General features: G+C 42.4%; 1 protein-coding gene across 1 annotated transcript in view; it reads left to right on the top strand.

The window, feature by feature from the left end:
* Positions 1-19261, top strand: part of Atp8a2 (ATPase phospholipid transporting 8A2) — a 604547-nt gene that overhangs the window by 410489 nt on the left and 174797 nt on the right. Inside the window, exons 28-29 of the mRNA XM_008824989.2 lie at positions 3086-3208; positions 6101-6179. Of these exons, the coding sequence (XP_008823211.1) occupies positions 3086-3208; positions 6101-6179 (202 nt within the window). The remainder of the gene's footprint in view (positions 1-3085; positions 3209-6100; positions 6180-19261) is intronic.

The following is a 19261-nucleotide window of genomic DNA, read 5'->3' as shown; positions in this document are numbered from 1 at the left end:
AGGCAACTCTCCCTATCTCAGAATTTAAAAAGAAATAGAACTGGGAATATAGCTCAGTGTAAGTACTTGTCTAACATATACAAAGCCTTAGATTCAATCCTTAGTACCACCCCAAAAAAAAGGGTAAATAAATAAATAAATACAGACTAAAAACCAAGGTTTGTATAGAAAGGTATATTGTTTTCTTATATGAAAAGATAATATATTTAATGTATAAATTTACATGGTCCACATATGTTTGGGGGAAAAAGAGGAGCTGTGTGAGATTAGAGAAATTATAAATGAGATTAATGAGTACTTGAGAATAAATACTCAAAACGTTTAAAAAGATCAGTAGGGTAGATTTTACTAAACATCACACTATCCCCTAAAGCACAAAACACAAATCAATGTGCTCCTGACATAGACTTAGACAAATAAATCAGAGATTCTAGAGATAGATCCCACTTCTAGAATCTAGAACTCTATTATAACAGAATCTAATAAACTTTAATGGTGATTTTTCAACTTGGTGGAAAAGTATGAATTAATTGTGTTTTCACATCTGGTTCACTATCTGGGAAAAATGAATTCCTAGCATATACCATATAGAAAAATAAATTCCAAATATGTTAAAGACTTTAACAGGGAAGAATAAAACCACAAGAATCCCCCAAGACACTTTTGGAACCTACACATAAGCTCCAGGGCAGGGAAACTCTGTCCACAGTTGGACACTCCAAAGGTACCTTCACCATTTTAAAATTAAAAGCTTTTATGTTGCAAAAGAAGCCATTGAATAAAACAGTAGACAACGAATGCATTTAGATGTAGTTTTATAACATAAAAAAGAAAAACCTTTAAAAAAAAAAAACATTGGGTCCATTGTAATTGACAGACTCTTAGAAAAAGGGATAAACCATGGTAAAAGTAGACAAAGGACCTGACTAGATGCTGCCCAGAACTGTACACCCAGATGGCCAACATGTGCAGACTCACTGGTAAACAGGGAAATGTAAAAATTTTAAAGTAAGAGTTAATATCTTGACTTTTTCAGACAGGAGAGTAATAAAAGACAGATATAAGGGCCGCAGATAGGGAAGCAAGGGAAAGGTCACGATTGTCCTCTGCAAAGGGACATATAAAAGATTGGACTCCTTTAACAAAAGCCACAAGGCAGCATCTTATAAAAATTAAACTATGTGTTTTCTTTTATACCCGGCAGCTCTCCTTCCCATGGAAATAAAAGGAAAACATATATGGTATAACATATTATAGAAGTTTATTACATAATGCTTATAGTAACAAAAACTGAAATCAAAATGAATGCCTGTCAGTGGATGAATAACTCAAAACCATGGCACATCCCTGCTATGAGTTATTATGTGAGCACTAAAAAGAATGCATTAGTGTCAAGTCCATGAGCTTGGAGGGCTTTCCATGATGTACTGTTTAGCAAGAAATCAATGATGAAGATAAATGTGTGTAATGTCTCCTTTTTGTAAAACAAATCATGGTCCCCAACCAGTCTATAAATGTGGCTGTCATATGCTTTAAGCAGAGTGAAAGATGGTAGGGCAATGCTGGGCTGTGCGCCAGTAGTGAGGGATAGAGAGGGCTTGAAGTGGATAGAGGAGAGACTCAAGTTAAAGAGGCAAAGAAAAGGCCATCAGAGTTCATGCTAGCACACACATGGATTGATGCAGGACACTGGATGTAAAAGCAGGAACCCAGTGTGCACAGAGCTCATGAGATGGTTCGTGGGAGTGCCTTCTGCTAGCCATGAAACACCTAGCTTTTGTTCCTACAGAGAAGTGACAGCAGTGATTCTCAGTCTTCTCTCAGTACTGCTTTCCATCAGCCCTAGGCCAAAGGGAGCACATGAAAGATTCCCGGGTCTTACTCAGTATACATCTGATCCCAGCAGACTAGGAAAATGCTTGTTTTGCTGGCCAGAGACACAGTCTCCAATTAATTGATGTGAGTTCAGTATTCTTTTAGAGAGACATATCAGATTCCACAGCTGGAGAGTTTGTTGGATTTGTGGGTATGGATTCAGTCAAAGCAGATACTACATCATAAGTGACCCAGTCTCTTTGAACCATGCCAGAACTAAGTCAGAGAGTGACCCAGGGCCCCACATGTCCCAGACTAAAATGGCTCATTCCTTCCAAACCCCTCTTCAGCATCTAGCTTTCTTTCCAGCACATTTGACCCCTAGGGAGAACAAGTAAAAGTTGGCATTGTAAAAGCCTCTATCTGCACAAGACCTCAGCATCACAGAGATTGTTTCTTTAGTTTCCTGCCCATCTCTGCACTGTGTCTTCAGTCAGCCACCATCCTTTGTGTGCCACAGGTTTCCCCAAAACGTAATGGCCGTGCCTCATAGCTAGTAAGGGGCACTCTTCTCACAGGAAGCTTCTGAGGTAACCCTTGCCCATATTTGGCATCATCTTGCCATATCCTGTAGGTGCAACTCTGTGTAGGTCACATACTCTGACTTGAGTCTGCCCATAGCATTTGTGCCGATCTTCTCCACACCATTCCCACTGAGCCACCTTGCCAAGCCCTACCCTGCTGTCCCAAGTCACCACCTCTGCAGTAGACAGAGCTCCGCAGATTCCTCACCTCTCATCCTCAGTTTTAGGAATCTGAATTTCCAGCGCTCACCACAGTGTCTGCCCCATATCTCATTCACAATAAATGTCTGTTGAGTGAACAAATGGGTGAAATACCTGTGCTTCCTGAAATTTGAAGATATATCAGGAGGAAAATTGTAAAGTTGTGCAGCTGGCACTGACAGAATGCCTGGCACTTCCCAGACTAACTGTGGTGTGCATCTCCATTGCTACTCAGCCTACACAGGAGCCAGCCATTCACCAAACAGGATTTCTGAGTTCATCAGGTATTTCTGGTTTTTAGTATTCCACGTTTTAATTTACATGGATTAACAGTAAGAAGTGGTCACTTGTTTATTTCCTTTGTTCTGTTTGAAGGACGTCTGATTAGTTGTGAATTATAGGGTCTCAGGTTTGGACAGAATCTGAAACATTGGCTCTGTGCAAATCGCAAGGGCCACTCCTAATGGCTTATTGTCTCCACACAGATCTTCACCGCGTTGCCACCCTTCACTCTGGGAATCTTCGAAAGATCTTGTACTCAGGAGAGCATGCTCAGGTTTCCACAGCTCTATAAAATAACCCAGAATGCTGAAGGCTTCAACACAAAGGTAAATGATGCAATCAAACAGCTGACACCAGAGCAGGACAGCCCTGCCTCTGTCCTTCTGCCCATGAGACAAGTGATGCCTGAAAGAGCACATTGAGAAGCTGTGAGGCCTGGGCATACCCCCTTTACATACAGACCTGGAAGCTAGGGACACCCCCTGAGGCAATACTCTGTCTTGCGGGCTGGCTCCTTCGGTCTACCCACCTGTCTTCTTCCTTCCACTGACAGGTCAGATATCCTGAGGACAGCAGCACCCTGAGCTGTGTCCTTTAGAATAAGTCTTCTACTTTCATGCAGACCTGGGTTAAAAGCTGGTGTGAGCCTGATTTTTGCTGCTTTTAATTTTTCTTAATTATTTATTTATTTTTATTTTATGTGTATGAGTGTTATGCTTCCATGTGTGTAAATGTACCCATGTGTGTGGTGCCTGAGAAAGACAGAAGAGAGTGTGGGATCCCCTGTAACTGTAGTTACAGATGGTTACCACCATGTGGGTGCTGGGATTCAAACCTGGGTCTTCTGCAACAGCCTGTGCTCTTAACCACTGAACCATCTCTCCAGCCCCCTGCTGCTTTTAATTCTGTGTGTGTGTTACTTACCATATTGGCTGGGCTGGCTAGAAAGAGTTTCTAGGATCTACCTGTCTCTACCCTCCAGTGCTGCAGTTATAGGCTTTTACGTGGTTTGGGGATTCAAACTCAAGTCCTGTTTTCACAGCAAGAATTCTTACCCACTGAGCCACCCCCCACCCCCCTAGTTCTTGGTTTCTAATTTTAAAGGAAGTATTCCTTTAGTTAGTAAGTTTGGCTAGATACAAGTGCACAAATCAATTCTGTAATGCTGTGGTTTTGTTGTTATTAGTATTATTTTTGTTTTTTTTTTCCAAACTGGAGAACCAGAAAATGGAAAGTATCCAGGTGCAAGTTTAACATCTTTATCTGAAGTGCTTAGAACCAGTAGTGTTACAGATTTCAGAGGGTTTTTCTTGAGGAGCATGGACTTGCATATATTATATGTCTTAGAGATGGGATCCAAGTGTAAATACTCAGCAAGTGCTCAACAAGTGTCAGATTTTGAAGCATTTGGGATTTGCTATTCTCAGATTAGGGATGCTCAACCTTATATAGGTTGTCCTGAGAAGACCCAGACAGAAGATGGGTTGCATGTAAAATTGGTAGAACAGTCTCGAATGCCAAAGTGGGCCCGTGCCATGGCCCCCTGTCACACAAACGCTGAAAGTGGTAATGTAGGTTAGGTGTGGCTGCCTGAAGGGAAACCGTGAGCCTCCCCTGCAGAGGAGGCAGGATGTGAGCCCATAGCCTGGTCAGGGTACTGAGTGGGAGAGGATTATGAGGATACATTGAGCCACTTTGGCAAGCTCTTTCTGAGCAGATGTTGCTGATGGGTGACTGTCAGAGCAACTTTATCTTTGGGCAGGTTTAATAGGTGTATCCAAGATTAGAAAAAATAGCAGGCTCTTCTGTCTTCCACACAGACTAGGGTGACTGACTTGTCAGTCTTTGTTTACTGAGTCTGTGAATGGGGAAATACGACCTTATTTTCTGCATTGCTTACATAAATCAAATCTGTTCTCTAGAGTTTGAAATCTGAGAGCTTTAGAGGTGGCACGTGAGCAAAGAATGAACCCACGTTAAAAGTGGGGAAACTGGGGATGCTTCAGTCTTAGGCAGGCACCTAGAGAGGTCAGGGAGAAGAGGCAAAATGGGTTGAGGTAACAGCTCAGTGGTACAGCATTTCCTAGCACATGAAGCCCTAGGTTTGGTCCCAACCACCACAATAAGTGAATAAATAAGTAATAAATAACAACAAACCCAAGCACCACAGGAAACTAAAGGTAAATAAAATGCAGATAAATCCAGTTGTCTTCCTATGACGATGTTTTTTACTCTTTTCTAACTGCTGTTGTCTAACCGCTATTTAATCATCTGTGCAACAATTCCCAAAACAACTTATGGACTGTTAAGCAAATTTTACTTGTATTTAATAGCTCTGTCATCTCAGTAGTTAAAAAAATGACTGGAAGGAGCTAGGCTGCCACTTGGTGGTACAGCACATGCTGAGCTTGGGTTCAAAAAGTAAATAAAGATTGAAATGCCCATGAAGCTACTATTTAGAGCGAACTGAACTTTGTGCCCTTTTGTTTTACATTTTAAACATTAAAATAAAAGAAAACCTTTTCACCGTTTTAATTTACTTTATTTCGTGTGTATGTGGGGAAGGGGGTATACCCATGGTATATGGAGCTCAAAAGTTGGTTCTCTCCTTCCACCATGTGAGTCCCAGAGATTGAACTCAGGTCCTCAGGCTTGATAGCAGGTACCTTCACCTGCTGAGCCATCCCGACAGCTTCCAAACAGATTTTTTTATATACATGGCATTAACCCCAAACCACAAATGATAGAAAAAAATTGAATGACAGGCATTTTAAGATTTCAAAGAGCAAAATTAAAATGAGAATTTATGTGTAAAAGGGGTTTTAATGCTTTCAAAATTAACACTATTTTAGTTCCTTATATCCAGTTGGAGCCTAAGCCCTTTCCTCTGAGTGATTATAAAGTGTTGCCTGTTTTATGATGGAGAACGCTCATGTATGGAAGCTTGGTTTTCAGATATGGACGGATTGTGTATCATCTATATATAGGCACATATTTTGTAGTAAAGTAATACTATCTGGAGATAGTCCAGCCATCTATATGTATGTAGGAGGAAACAGATGTTTTTCTGGGCTTTTTAAAATTTGAGACCCACAACGCCTCTCGCAGAAGCACACAGCCTCCTGCCAGGAGCCTTCACAATGCCTTGTCTGTTGCAAGTTGCACACAGAGGTCGAGAGTCCCGAATGCTCTGACTCCCTTGGTTTGTCTTCCTGCAGGTTTTCTGGGGTCACTGCATCAACGCCTTGGTCCACTCCCTCATCCTCTTCTGGTTTCCCATGAAAGCACTGGAGCACGGTAATGGCTTCATGATTTCAGCCGTCAGCAGGGAACTTCACAGCCCCTCTGAGGCCAGCGAGTTCACCACCCACCTCCCAACATGAGATCACAAGAGCACATTTGATAGGGAACACATACATAAAATCCGACATGAGAGTTCCAAGTCTGTAGCCTGTAGATCTTGCCAGTTTTGACCTTTTCTGTATAAATATTAGAAACTCCGCACTCAATTTATAATAACTGAGTCTTTGACCTTAAGGAAACACTGATGCCTCTCGCCCAAGATTTTGAAATCCACTGTTAATTGGTTGAGCTTTCCTTTCCAAGCCTCCAGTACCTGTGTGCACAGTCCTTCAGATCTTACGAGTTGAATCTACTCCTTGTTTTCTGAGGGTCCCCTCTCCTTGGCGGGAATCTTTTGGGGTGATTGTGTGGTTGAGGGCTGTTTCTCCAAATTGGTTTTAGTCTCTGCAGGGACAGAAGGATGAGTGAACACCCTGACAGCCTGTGTTCATTCACACTTTTTAATACATCTGAAACATGGCCTCCAAGATGAGATACCTATCCTGAGTCTCAGAAAATGAAAATAGACTATAAAATGCCACTCTTTCATCCCTCTCAAATAGTCATAATCCCCCTGGGAAAATTAACTGCAAATGTTGACCAGACAAGGCCCTGGATTGTCCAAAGAACCAAAGAATATAAAGTTTCCAAGCATCTTTGTTTCTGTGTCCTACGTTCCATGCTTCAAACAGGAATGACTCATCCCACTTACAGCCTCTAACCTCGGCGCACCAGAAAGAACGCACACAGTCTATTATGCCCTGTGAGCTCTTCCTTCAGTCCCTTCCAACTCCTTTCTTTCAAAGGTCCTTCAATATTTAGATCAGAAAATAAAAATTTCTGCTTTCAGATTCACTTCCCCAAGCATTCTAGCAAAATTATTTTCTTTTGTCTTGAAAACCTTTTTATGCTTCATCTTCGCAGTGCATTTTATTTTCTGATGGTACTTATAAGCAAGGGTTTATGAGCAGAAGACCGTGGCTGACTCCAGATCGCGTATCCTTCCTACCTAGCCTGGGCTTCTCAACTACTAGGATTGCTGTTATTGCTTTTAACTGACATTTTAAAAGATGCATCCATTCCTCTCCCTAAGAGCATAAGAACACAGCACCAATTTGAGGCTTCCAAAGCAGAGGGGCTCCATTCTAACACAAGAGTACCTTCAGACCTGCCTCCCTCCTCCCTCAGGTGTGCCCTGAAGCCATCCCTTAGCCCCATCCATATCCACAGCCCTGAAGGACCTCTGTCTGACCAGGACTGAGGCCCTTAGAATGGCTTTGCATTGTCATTTTCCACCATGTGGATTATGTGACAAAATCAGTGATTTGTACTCTGCAGTCCTCTCCTACCATTGGTGGCAAGAGGCTCAGGCACCTGTCAGCACTGTTCACTGTTGTCACGGCAACATGATCAAGTGGAAGAAATAGTCTTGAGAAGGTGTGGGCAGGATGTTGGTTTCCTAGACTGTTTCCAAGAATTTTTCCTTTGCTTATTTTTGAGTGGTTTTTGGATAGGCCTTTCAAAGCAATCTTGCTGAAGGAGTTTGTGATGATTCATTTTAAGTTTCAAAATAAATTTTTCCTCTCAAGCAAGTCAATAAATCAGATTTCTCTCAGTCCTCTCACCCTCAAGCTTCCACCTGTGGTTTGCCTAAAGCCTCTGCGCTTTGATCTGAAAAGTAACTTTAGGTTAAGACCATGGATGCCACCTTCTCAGACACCTGTACTCATCAAGAGTCTTGGTGTCAGGCCATGCTCGGCTTTCCACTGGCATTTCCAGTCTACATAGTTGAGCAGCCCTCCTTAAAGTGGAATGTGGTCATTGGCAAAAGAACATAAAATACATTTTTATTTGAAAAAAAATATTTCAGATTTTTCTTGATGAAATTTATGAAGAAAGAGATGGAAAGAGAGAAAATACTTATCAGAAGAGGAAGTTTCTTTTAAAATACTGATATCAATTTCCCAGAATCCACAGTGGATATAACCTCTTCACTTTTAAGAAGAAAATATACCAGGTAGATACTTAAATATCGACACCGATCAATAAATAGGGTCGGTCAACATTTTTAAAAAAGACAATTGTGTACTTTAATGAATGTGTTACTACAATAAGATCAGGTGTGTTTTAGATACTGGTGAAATAACTGTCCATGTGTATAAAATAAAAGTCAGCTTACTGCCTCTGCTTCTGCTCATGACACTGGTGAGTCATATTATCCCAAAGTATTTATGACCTCTACCTTGATACTATACACTTGAATGTTGTGTAGACTATAAACCCTAATGACTTGTATTATTTCACCTTAAGCTGAATTTAGACAAGACTGCCAGTGTTCTTCTTAAATTCAATTATTCACTCACTTAAAAAAGAAAAAGAAAAAGATCAATGAGCTCATTCTGTAGACTAGGGTCCTTCCGAGTCCTGGGGACACAGTAGTGCTCATGACAGGTGACTCTCTTCTCTCCTGGAACTCATGTCCAGAGACAGCCTGAAGAGGGAGGTCAGATGGAATGTATTCCTAAGAACCCTAACCTTCTGGACCATAAAGACTGCTTCCCAGAGTAAGGGGCAGTGGAGCAGAGTATGAGTCAGGATCCCAAGGTTCTGTTCTTGTCATGTTGGCCAGAAGCTCAGTTGTTTATTTTTCTCCCATTCAAGAGTGCACTGGTCATGGGCATAACTATATTTTTTCTGTTTTTCTATACTCTTGATGCTCTGGCACTGAGGCCTTGATGCAGGAGAGGCTGCCTTCAAGGGCTGGCTAATTCCTAAGAATGGCCAGTGACATGCTCTTGACATACAGACTCGCCTCCAGGCATCTCCTCATGAGACTCTCACTAAGCCAACACTCCTCTTCCCTGGTCAGCCAGGACCACTGTACCAGTATCAGGCAACACACCCATGGTCCACGCCTGCTGAAAGTATTCAAACTGCTATAACCCTAAACTTGTTCACAATATCTGTCCTACCCTGATCATTCCTTTCTCTAAGAACTCCAGTGAAGGCTCTGGCCATGTTCCACCCTCTCACCCTCTAGCCTCCTCCTGGGATACTCCATGGAACTTTCCTGTGTGGCATGCCTGGCCTCCTGATTTCAGTTGTAAGGAAGTCTTAAACTCTCTGAAATCATTCTAGTCTACTAAATGAACAAGAGGATAAAGAACATATACTTTTCAACTTTTTAACATACCTGGTATTAAACCTAGGACCTCACCCATGTTAGGCAAGGCCTGTACCACTGAGCTACATACCCAGCCTTCTTTTTGTTTTATTCTTTTTAATTTTGAAGTAGAGTCTGCTGACTTACCCAGAGTGGTCTGGTCTCCTGTACTTAGTCAATAACCCAGATAGGTCTTGAGCTTAGCCTCCCAAATAACTGAGATTACAAACCTGGGTCCCTAAGCCTGGCTAACATGCAAATTTTCATTGTGTGCCTAATCTTGGAAGCCTCACACAAAGAACTCAAAGAAGGGCAAGGTAGCTGACCTTATAGAGTGTGACACAGGAGCAGGTACACAGTCTTCTGGTGGGTAGAAGGTGGCTCTGGCTATGGAAGTTTGGGGGAGAAGGTGCACAGCCAGCAAGGCCATCTTTCAGTGCAGGTGACAGCCATCTGTTTCATCTGTGTGGGGGTTCAAGCAGCAAACTCCCCACCCTTTCATCTTGAGGCCAGATCGTTCCTGGGCGGAGGGGATATCAGAAAGGCTTTTGTCTCCACCTGTTATTTACTAACATAGCTACATGTGAATTTCTTTTAACAAAAGGACAGCTTTTCAAAATTATTCCTGTGCTTAGAGAGGTCTACAGTTTCTGTGAGTAGTCAACATAAAATATGCTGAGCAAATATATTTAGGGCCAGGTATTTTGCTCTCCTACAGAGGGGTCTCTATATATGACTATCTCTGTCATGCAGTGGTTTCCATGTCTGCATGTCCTACCACACCAAGTTCCTGCAGTAGTTGGTTCAGTGCCATGGGGCTCCCCTGAGTTTATGTCCCCTGAGCTCACCCTCAGCTTCCACGTTAGAAGGGGAGGATTCAGAAGGATTTGTTCTTGAAGGAATCCGTCACTTCTGCTCATATCTGATTGACAGGAATTTGTTATGGGCCCCACCCAGGTACCAGAGGCTGAGGAGTGCCACTCATCTCTGTACCAGGAGAAGGAAGCCTATCTGTGGCCTCACTGCTTTGTGGCATCAGCATCAAGTTTACTTTCTCTCGTTTTTACTTCCCTTTCAACTCTATTTTTAGTAAACAAAAGTGAAGAGATTGAAACTTGAGTTCCATATCCTTAACTTCATCCAGCTGAAAGGCAGCATCGAGGAGAAAATCCAGCAGAAGGCTTATATAACCAGGAACTTAACCCAGCACCGGTTATGAATGTAATTATAATCACTAACACTTGTATAAACCCTCCTTTTTAGGGAATACTTTCCAACATTTCATACCACTCTTTACAAAGAAGGGGGGAAAAAATAAATGTTCCCTTTATGAATGTGAAATTGGAAGCAGAAATAATAGTGTTAATGATAGTACAGCCATGTGAGCAGGTTTGGTTCTGAAAGTTTATTTGTAAGTGAGTTATCTCAATCTTGGACTACATCTTTGCCCTTGATATAAATCTAGGAGTAGCTAGTTGTCACACCTCCTCTGAGCCTCTGGAATTCTAAGAGGCCCAGAGACTTAGGTGGGGGGTGGGGAACCGGTTCAGAGTCTGGAATCTGTACTGCTCTGAAATTTGTGCTTTTGGAAGTCTTGAATCAAAAGGATAGGAGAAAAAGGCAGGAACTTGGCATGAGCTCTGACCAGAATGTCTTGGCAAAAGCTTTGATGACAAAGGAATTGTGCCGGTTCTCCAGAGCCTCCCCAGCCCCCAATGCTGTCCATGGGAGCAAGATGCCTGTGGCTGTAAGTTCAGCTGTTCCCTGATTCTTATTCCATCAGAAATACACTTGAAAATCTCCCCATCTGGTTTCATGATTACCAAGCCCTATCTTTTTCACCATACAGCACCATACTATAATGTTTTGCCTTTTGTCAGAGCCATTCTTGAATACATGTTGTGGTTTGGCTGGATAATGATGTAATGTTTTTAATGAACGTTTCATTGAAATGGCATCTTTGTGAAATGGCATCAGCCTAGTCCTTTGGAATAGCCTAAAGAAGTTCCTTGGTCATTCTGTATGTTTAGAAAATGAGATACTTTACTTACAAAGCATGGCTTTTCCCACAACTATTTTCAAAGAAATTTTGCTTGCAACATTTTGGGGGCTTTTAATACTAATATGAAATGCCTGATTGGTTTTTGTCCCAGTTGTTCACAAAAGTCTACTTTAGTGACTGTATTTTCAGACCTTGTTATCCATCCCTACATTGTGATGGTCTCTGAGTTCAAATGAAAAATTACAAATGTAAGTCTCAAAAAACAGACTCATCAGCCACCCCAGACCCATGCATCCTGAAGCCTCAGACTGCCCTGTGTCTGAGGGAATGTCTTGCTCTCAGGACAGTGTTTCCATCTCTTGAGTATGACCTGAGCACCATCACGGTGCTGGGTCTAATGTCCCAGATCATTCTGCACTGGGCGTGATGTTGTCAAGCCCAGCACATGGGAAGTTTGCTTCTTTACTTCACTCATGGAAACCATCCCTTGAACTTTGGGAATAGGTAAGTGCGTCTGTCCTCTTCTACAAGTGGATCTGATCCAGGATTTGCAAGGTTCTCTGGTTTCAGACAGGTTCAAGTAGAAGCCAGCTGTTCTGAGGCAGTGGGCAGGTGAGGTCTTCTCATCTTTCCCCTGGTTCCTTTCAGCCTTTGTGTACGAATAATGGGTTTCTGTAGAGAGCTCAGTTCCTGATGGTTAGGAGGAAAAAACACAGGTGGGTGAGGTCAATGTCCACCCTGTGCACTTTGAACTATCTCTTAAAGAGACCTTTTCAGAGCCTTGTGAATAATAACCCTGGGGACTTCCACAGTGGGTCTGCATCACCTCATCAGCTCACCATTTACCCCTGTGTTTACTTTCTGCCTCTGAGAGGCTGACTTGCCTTCTGCTTGAAACACCTTTACCCTGTCACTGCCACACGCCCCCAAAATGTTCATCTGTCTGGCTCCATGTTGCTTTCTCCTGAAGAGCATGCCCACTCTGGTTGGCACAGACAGACAGTAGATAAATAGAAAGCCTGGCTTGCAGAACCTGACTAGACACCTAGGTTTGGGGAGCTCTTGCCCCATTCAGAAAGTTCACTTGGGATTTTAACTATCTTGACTAAAGCAAATAAAGCAAAGACAGCAAAATGCCAGGAAAGATGCTCTCCAAAGAGGCATGCAGAATCAGAACTGTGCTGAGATTACATAAAGCAGGAGAAATACTTCGTTTGAAACTTGTCTCTGGGTAAACTGGACTGGGCTTTTTAGGCCTCAAGTAGTCATCAGTGCCGCTGTGGGTATGCTTTGTCCCCCAAGGACTTCTGTTCTTCGAGGGGAATTTATTGGCAGGTTTTTAACAAGGACTGCCAACCATAGGTGTTTGCCTCTGAAACAGTTGAAACACAGCCATCCATTCCATGGGCTGTTGTGGTTTGGTTTGGTTTGGTTCTGTGAGACAGTGTCTCACTCAGAGTCCAGGCTGGACAACTGGATTACTAAAGAATGCTGTCTTTGCAGACACTCTGGACAAGTCTCTGAATATCCATTTGGTCTGAAGTTCTCAAATGGAATAAATTATTTCCAGATGTTATTAGTGTAGACTGGGGAAAGAGTTGCTCTTTGCTAAGCAGCAAGCTAAAATGTGCTGTTGAGTTTATCTCATTGAAATGATAAGCTGAAATGCCAGGGCTTCCCTGTCCTCACTGGAAGTTTAACGCTCAGCCTATTGTAAGTATAATTATTTTATTGAATTCCAGTAGCGTTCGCTCAGGACCTGCTCAACATTAGCACCACAGGAAACTAGACACAATGGTCAGAAACCACCTTTCCATATGCCTGTGTGCTTTCTGCTCAGGCCAGGTTGCCAGCAAAGTATCCCAGAGTCTTCAGGGTTCCTCTGCTGAGTGTGTTGTCCCCGCATGGCAGCCCCATCCCCAGGGTAATGAGCTTTGGCCCTGTGAAGCCTGCCAACTTTGTACCCACCTCATCCTGGGTGTCTCACTGTGATTACATGAGATAGCGTCTCACTCTGCAACTCAGGCTGGCCTTGAACTCACTATCCTCCTCCCTCAGCCTCTTGAGTATTGGGATTACAGGCATGTACCACCATGCCCACCTCTGGAGACACATTCATTTATTATTGTTTGGTGTGTGTGTGTGTGTGTGTGTGTGTGTGTGTGTGTGTGTGTACTTGTGTGTGGGGGGATGCATATGTGTATGGATGTGGAGGCCAGAGATTAATATTGAATAAACATTCAATATTCTTTGGCCACATTCCTCTTTTTTTTTTTTTTTTTTTTTTTTTTTTTTTTTTTTTGAGACAGGGTCTCTCACTAAACTCAGAGCTAAGGGATTCAGCTACTAGCTGGCCAGGGAGCCCCAGGACTCTCCTGTCTCTATCTCTATAGCACTGAAAATACAAACAAGTGCCACCACACCCAGCTTTTTACATGGGTGCTGGGGTCTGAACTCATGTCTTCATGCTTATGCAGCAAGACTTTTACTAACTAAGCCATTTCCTCAGCCTTAAAAGTATTTTTGGCTTTAACAATCACAGAGGTGCTACTACTGGGGTGCTCCTGGCATCTAATATCCTACAATGCACAGTACAGCCCACTGCCCCCCACACCCACCTCACTGCCACACAACAGAATCATCTGGTAAACAAATACAGAGACATAATCTCATACACAACTGCAGGGGTTGGCCTAAGTGGGACCACTGATTGCCAGAGGGTTGACAGAAAGTAAATGGTGCCCTTCAGGACAGATTTGATTGGTGTATACTGTATGCATATCTCAGAGTGTAACCCTGAACCCTACTGGTGTATACAGTTTATAGAGGTTGGTTAGAAGTAAAATAGTAAAAGAAAAAAGAAAGAAAGAAATCTGACAGAATGTCCATAGGACCAAAGTTGAGGGGCTCTAAGGATACTTTCCACACTAGCTCAGAATAAAGGTCCAGAACTTGGGGTCCTGCTGCCTCTAAATTGTTTACCCTATTTTCTTATGTGGTAAGAATCTCTTCCGTACAAGGCTATCTGACCACTTCAATCCTCTCCCCCAAATACTGAGAATTCCTTCACATTAGATTTGGAGCTTCCCTTCCTTCCTCCCTTCCTCTCAGTGTACTGGCCTTGAACTTGTGGCTCAAGCAGTCCTCTTGCCTCAGCTGTCTGAGTAGCTGGGACTGTAGGCCTGTGTCATTCTGTCGAGTTAGGTGTTGGTATTTCAGATAAGTACTTCTTACTCTAGTTATTTTTCCCCTTAGTTGTCTCCTTTTGGGGGGGGTCCAGTTTGCTAAGTCAATGAGGACAAAGTCTTGTTGAAGCCATTTATAGTTTCTTATCAGCTATATGACCTTGGACTTTCCTCATCTGAATGTACAGTGCACAGTACTGTTTCTTCCAGTTGTTGAAGTATTGAGGGAGCTGATCTATGAAAAGTGCTAAGAATGGAGCCTGTCATAGGGCAAATGCTTATGAAACATGCTTGCCACACAAGATTCCTTAATATAGCTAACAGTTTTCTGTCTATTATATGTGTGTGCATAAAATTTGGAACATTCTAAAATATAGGACTCATTCTAAGCGCTATGTTTCTTTTAGGGCTTTTCAGCCAACATTGGAAATACTGATATTGAAAGGAGGTTTGGAGCTGAGCATGTTTTGCATACTTCTAATCTCAACACTGGGGAGGCAGAGGCAGGAGGATCACAAGCTCTATGCCAGCTAGACTATATAACAACACCCTGTCTCAAACCAAAACAAACAAGAGCTAAGGGGAGAACAATGGGGAATTTGTGGCCCTGAGTTTCATCTTCAGCACTATGGAAAAGAAAGCATTGAGGATTGTCTCAAAAAAAAAAAAAAAAAAAAAAAAAAACAACAAAAAGCTATCTGATTATAACTGCAAACTTTGATGTTTCTGCCCAGACCTCCAGCCTTCTTACTCTCCCATTGCTCAGAGTTTTCTCCAGGCTCCCCATGGCTTAGTGTAGGCAGAACACCAAGGCACTACGTCATTGCTCATTTCAATTAAAAGAGCCTCTCTGGACTCTGGGAAATACATCCTGAGTTTAGTAGAGAACAGGAAGCTGAGATGCATTTCTGTCACAAAATGCATGGGGTTGATTTAGCAGGTAATAGCATCTTAGATTTCCCACCCAAAAGGAGCCTTGGAGGTCACTTCCCTTAATGTTGTCATCTTCCTCATCATCTATAAGGATCTTGGAAGTCAACCTCAGACTTTAAAAACTGTGTAACAGAACTGGAAGAAGAGAGGGAGGCTACACCAGGGTCTTCTAATGCTCTGTACTGGGATCTTCTCCATGAATCCTAATTCCTTCTCTGTACCTCATTTTATTAAATGGCTATTCCTTCTCTTGTAGTATAGTTGTGTTGCCTTATGAGCTATTCTTCCTGTTGTGAGCTGAAAATGCCAAGCTCTTGCTTCAAGTTCCCCTGTGCTCCTCTCTCAGCCAATCTTGTGCTAAATGACCAGGCTGGTATTCTCCATTCCAAGTCAATGATCAAGTCTACCTCAGTGCTCAGGCTGGAAACATGGACATCACCTCGATTGTGCACATTCTTTCCTACTCTGCCTCCAGATCATGAACAAATACTTTCATTTCTACTTCAAAATATCCACCAGTCTCTATCACTTCTCAGCACTCTGACATGGTCATTCCAAACCTTCATTGCCCAGTTGAACTTCTGGTGATGGTGATGGTTTATGTGCTTGCTGCCAATGCAGTAGCCACTAGCCACGTACAGCTAGTGAGCATTTGAAATGTAGCAAGTGTGACTGAGGAGCCAAATCTTTGTATTGATAGAATTATACCTCATTATTTATACTACAAAATTTGCCCATTTGAAGGGTACAATTCCAGCTATGCAGCTGTCATCATAATTGACTTTCAAATATTTTCTTTACCCCCAAATCTGTCACTCCACATTTCCTCTCAAACATCTTCAGCTCCTGACAGCTAACTGGTTTGTACTGTGTCTGTAGAGATTTTCCTCTTCCGGACATTTTATGCAATCATACAGCATGTGGCTTTTTGTGTCTAGCTTCTTTCACTCATATAAGGTTTTCAAGGTTCATCCGTGTTGTGATATATAACCCTACTTCGTTCCTTGTTATTTCTTAATAATACTCTATTGTATTGATGCACCACTCACTAAGTGATGGACATTTATTTGTTCATTCACCAGTTGATGGACATTTGAGTTATGAATAGGCTACTGTGAATAATGAATAATGCTATTCATCATTTTAGACTGTGATGGGCAATTAGGAATGCTATTCATGTGTACGTTTTTGTATTTCATTCATATGTTTTCATTTTTCTTGGGAATTGCCAGGTCATGTAACAAATGTGCAGTCTTTTTTAGGAACCGCCTGTCAGTTTCCCAAAGTATCTGCAGTTTTACTCGGCTTCTGGCAGTGTAGACAATCCCAGTTCTACACTCTTACTGACTCTTAACTGTCTTTTAGTCTAGCCATTCTAGTGGGTATGGAGTGATCCTTCACAGTGGCTTTGAGTCTGTTTCCTTGATGCCCAATATTGAGCTCCTCTTCATCACTGTTACCCATTTTCATATCTTCTCTGCAAATACAAAAAAGCCTATTCAGATCTTTTGTCATTTTCAAATTGAGCAGGGTTTGTTTATTGTTGACTTGTAAGGGTTTGATTTTTATATCCTGAACATAAGTCCCTTGTCAGATATATAGTGTACAAATATTTTCTACGTTCTTTTCCCCCCCACATTCTCTCTGGTGTCATTTCAAACATAGGAGTCTCAAACTGATCGTCTTATCTATCCACTCTTTCCTTTCTCTCTGTGCTTTTGGTACCTGAGAAATCATAGCCAAATCTGAGGTTAGAAAGATTTACTGCTCTCTTTTATCCTAAAAGTTCTATTTGGACTCTATGATCCATGTTTTGTTAATTTTACATTGTGGTAATATGCATAAATATACATAAAATAAACGTGGCAATTTTATCCATTTTAAGTATATACTTTAGACACATTCCTCACACTGAGCTTGCTGTGCAACATTACCACTGTTGGCAAATGTTTTCATCACCTCAAAACTGGAAGTCTTCTCATTAAGGAACAATCCTCATACCACCCCCCAAGCTCCTGGTAGGAAGTGAATTTTTTATTTTACTGCATTTTGTTTCAATTAGCTTAAAGGTAAACTAAGTGCACTAGTGGCTACCACATTGGACAGCACAGCTCTGGTGTCACCAGTATCACCCTCCATCATCTGGATGGATGACTGCCGTTCTTGCCAGATGGGCATTTGTCACTCTCTCTTCCTTGATCACCTATGATCTGTTTGCCTCTAAGAGCTGCACCATTCCTTTGAGAGCATGCTCAGAAACGTTTCACTATAGGCTCAGAGTCTGCAGTAGTCAGTCACCCTGCGGTAGGCAGTTAGCCTGAGGTAGTCAGTCACCCTGCAGTAGTAAGTCAGCCTGAGGTAGTCAGTCACCCTGCAGTAGTAAGTCAGCCTGTAGTAGTCAGTCAGCCTGTGGTAGTCAGTCAGCCTGAGGTAGTCAGTCAGCCTGTGGTAGTCAGTCAGCCTGAGGTAGTCAGTCACCCTGCAGTAGTCAGTCAGCCTGTGGTAGTCAGTCAGCCTGAGGTAGTAAGTCAGCTTGTCGTAGTCAGTCAGCCTGTGGTAGTCAGTCAGCCTGAGGTAGTAAGTCAGCTTGTCGTAGTCAGTCAGCCTGTGGTAGTCAGTCAGCCTGAGGTAGTAAGTCAGCTTGTCGTAGTCAGTCAGCCTGTGGTAGGCAGTCAGCCTGAGGTAGTAAGTCAGCTTGTCGTAGTCAGTCAGCCTGTGGTAGGCAGTCAGCCTGAGGTAGTCAGTCACCCTGCAGTAGTAAGTCATCCTGAGGTAGTCAGTCAGCCTGAGGTAGTCAGTCACCCTGCAGTAGTAACTCAGCCTGTGGTAGTCAGTCAGCCTGCAGTAGTCAACAGAGGAGTGCAGACTCTTCAATACGACCTACCTCAATTAGCCTCTGGCTGTTTGTTGAGTGCCCTCATGTTACTTCTCCCAGTGTCTCTACTCCACAGCACTCATCAAGTGCTGTTTTCATTCCAATTCTTAGCAATTTCTCCTCATTCCCAGAACCTTCTCATTCTTAATAATCATTTCATTAACTCCCTTATGTCATTCTGACCTGCTCACATGTCACCTCCCTAACTAAAAGAATAGCCTCTGGTCATTCTGTGTTGAAGTCATCTACCTTATATTTCTTCATGGCACTTACCACACCTGGCTATATGTCAATTTTGTGTGTGAGTGTATGACTCTCCTTACTCATTCAGACCCCATGGAGATAAGGGTCTTTTCACTTCCCAGTTCCCATAATGCCTTGTATTGGCTAGATTTGAATACATAAAAGAATAACCTTATTCCTTTCAAGTATGTAATTTTAGAATCAAAGAAACAACTGTGGTAGTTTGAATGAGAATGTTCCCCATAGGCTCCAAGTATTTGGACATTTTGTCCCCAGTTGGTGGCACTGTTTTGGGCAGCTTTAGAAGATGTAGCCTTGCTGGAGGAAGCACCGGGGACAGACTTAGAGTTCTTAAGCCTTGCCAGGTTTCCAGTGTCTCTCTGCTTCCTGTGCCTGCTTGAAGTTGTTATCCCTCATCTTTCTGCTCTGGCCACCTCTGCCACCATGCCTTCCCCACCATTATGGACTCTAGTCCTCTGGAATCATAAGTTCAAAAAACTCTTCTTCTATAAGCTGCCTTGCTTATGGTGTTTTTTCACAGAAGTGACTTAATATGCAATCCCTGTCTAATCTCAAGTGTTATTGTATTGAAGCCTGGCTTTAACAGTGCTTCATCTCTTATTAAAAATAACTTTA

Source organism: Nannospalax galili, unplaced genomic scaffold (assembly GCF_000622305.1).
Source record: "Nannospalax galili isolate Female #2095 unplaced genomic scaffold, S.galili_v1.0 scaffold488, whole genome shotgun sequence".
Taxonomy (NCBI): domain Eukaryota; kingdom Metazoa; phylum Chordata; class Mammalia; order Rodentia; family Spalacidae; genus Nannospalax; species Nannospalax galili.
The sequence above is the reverse complement of the archived record's forward strand: the minus strand, read 5'-3'. Positions and strand labels throughout refer to the sequence as shown.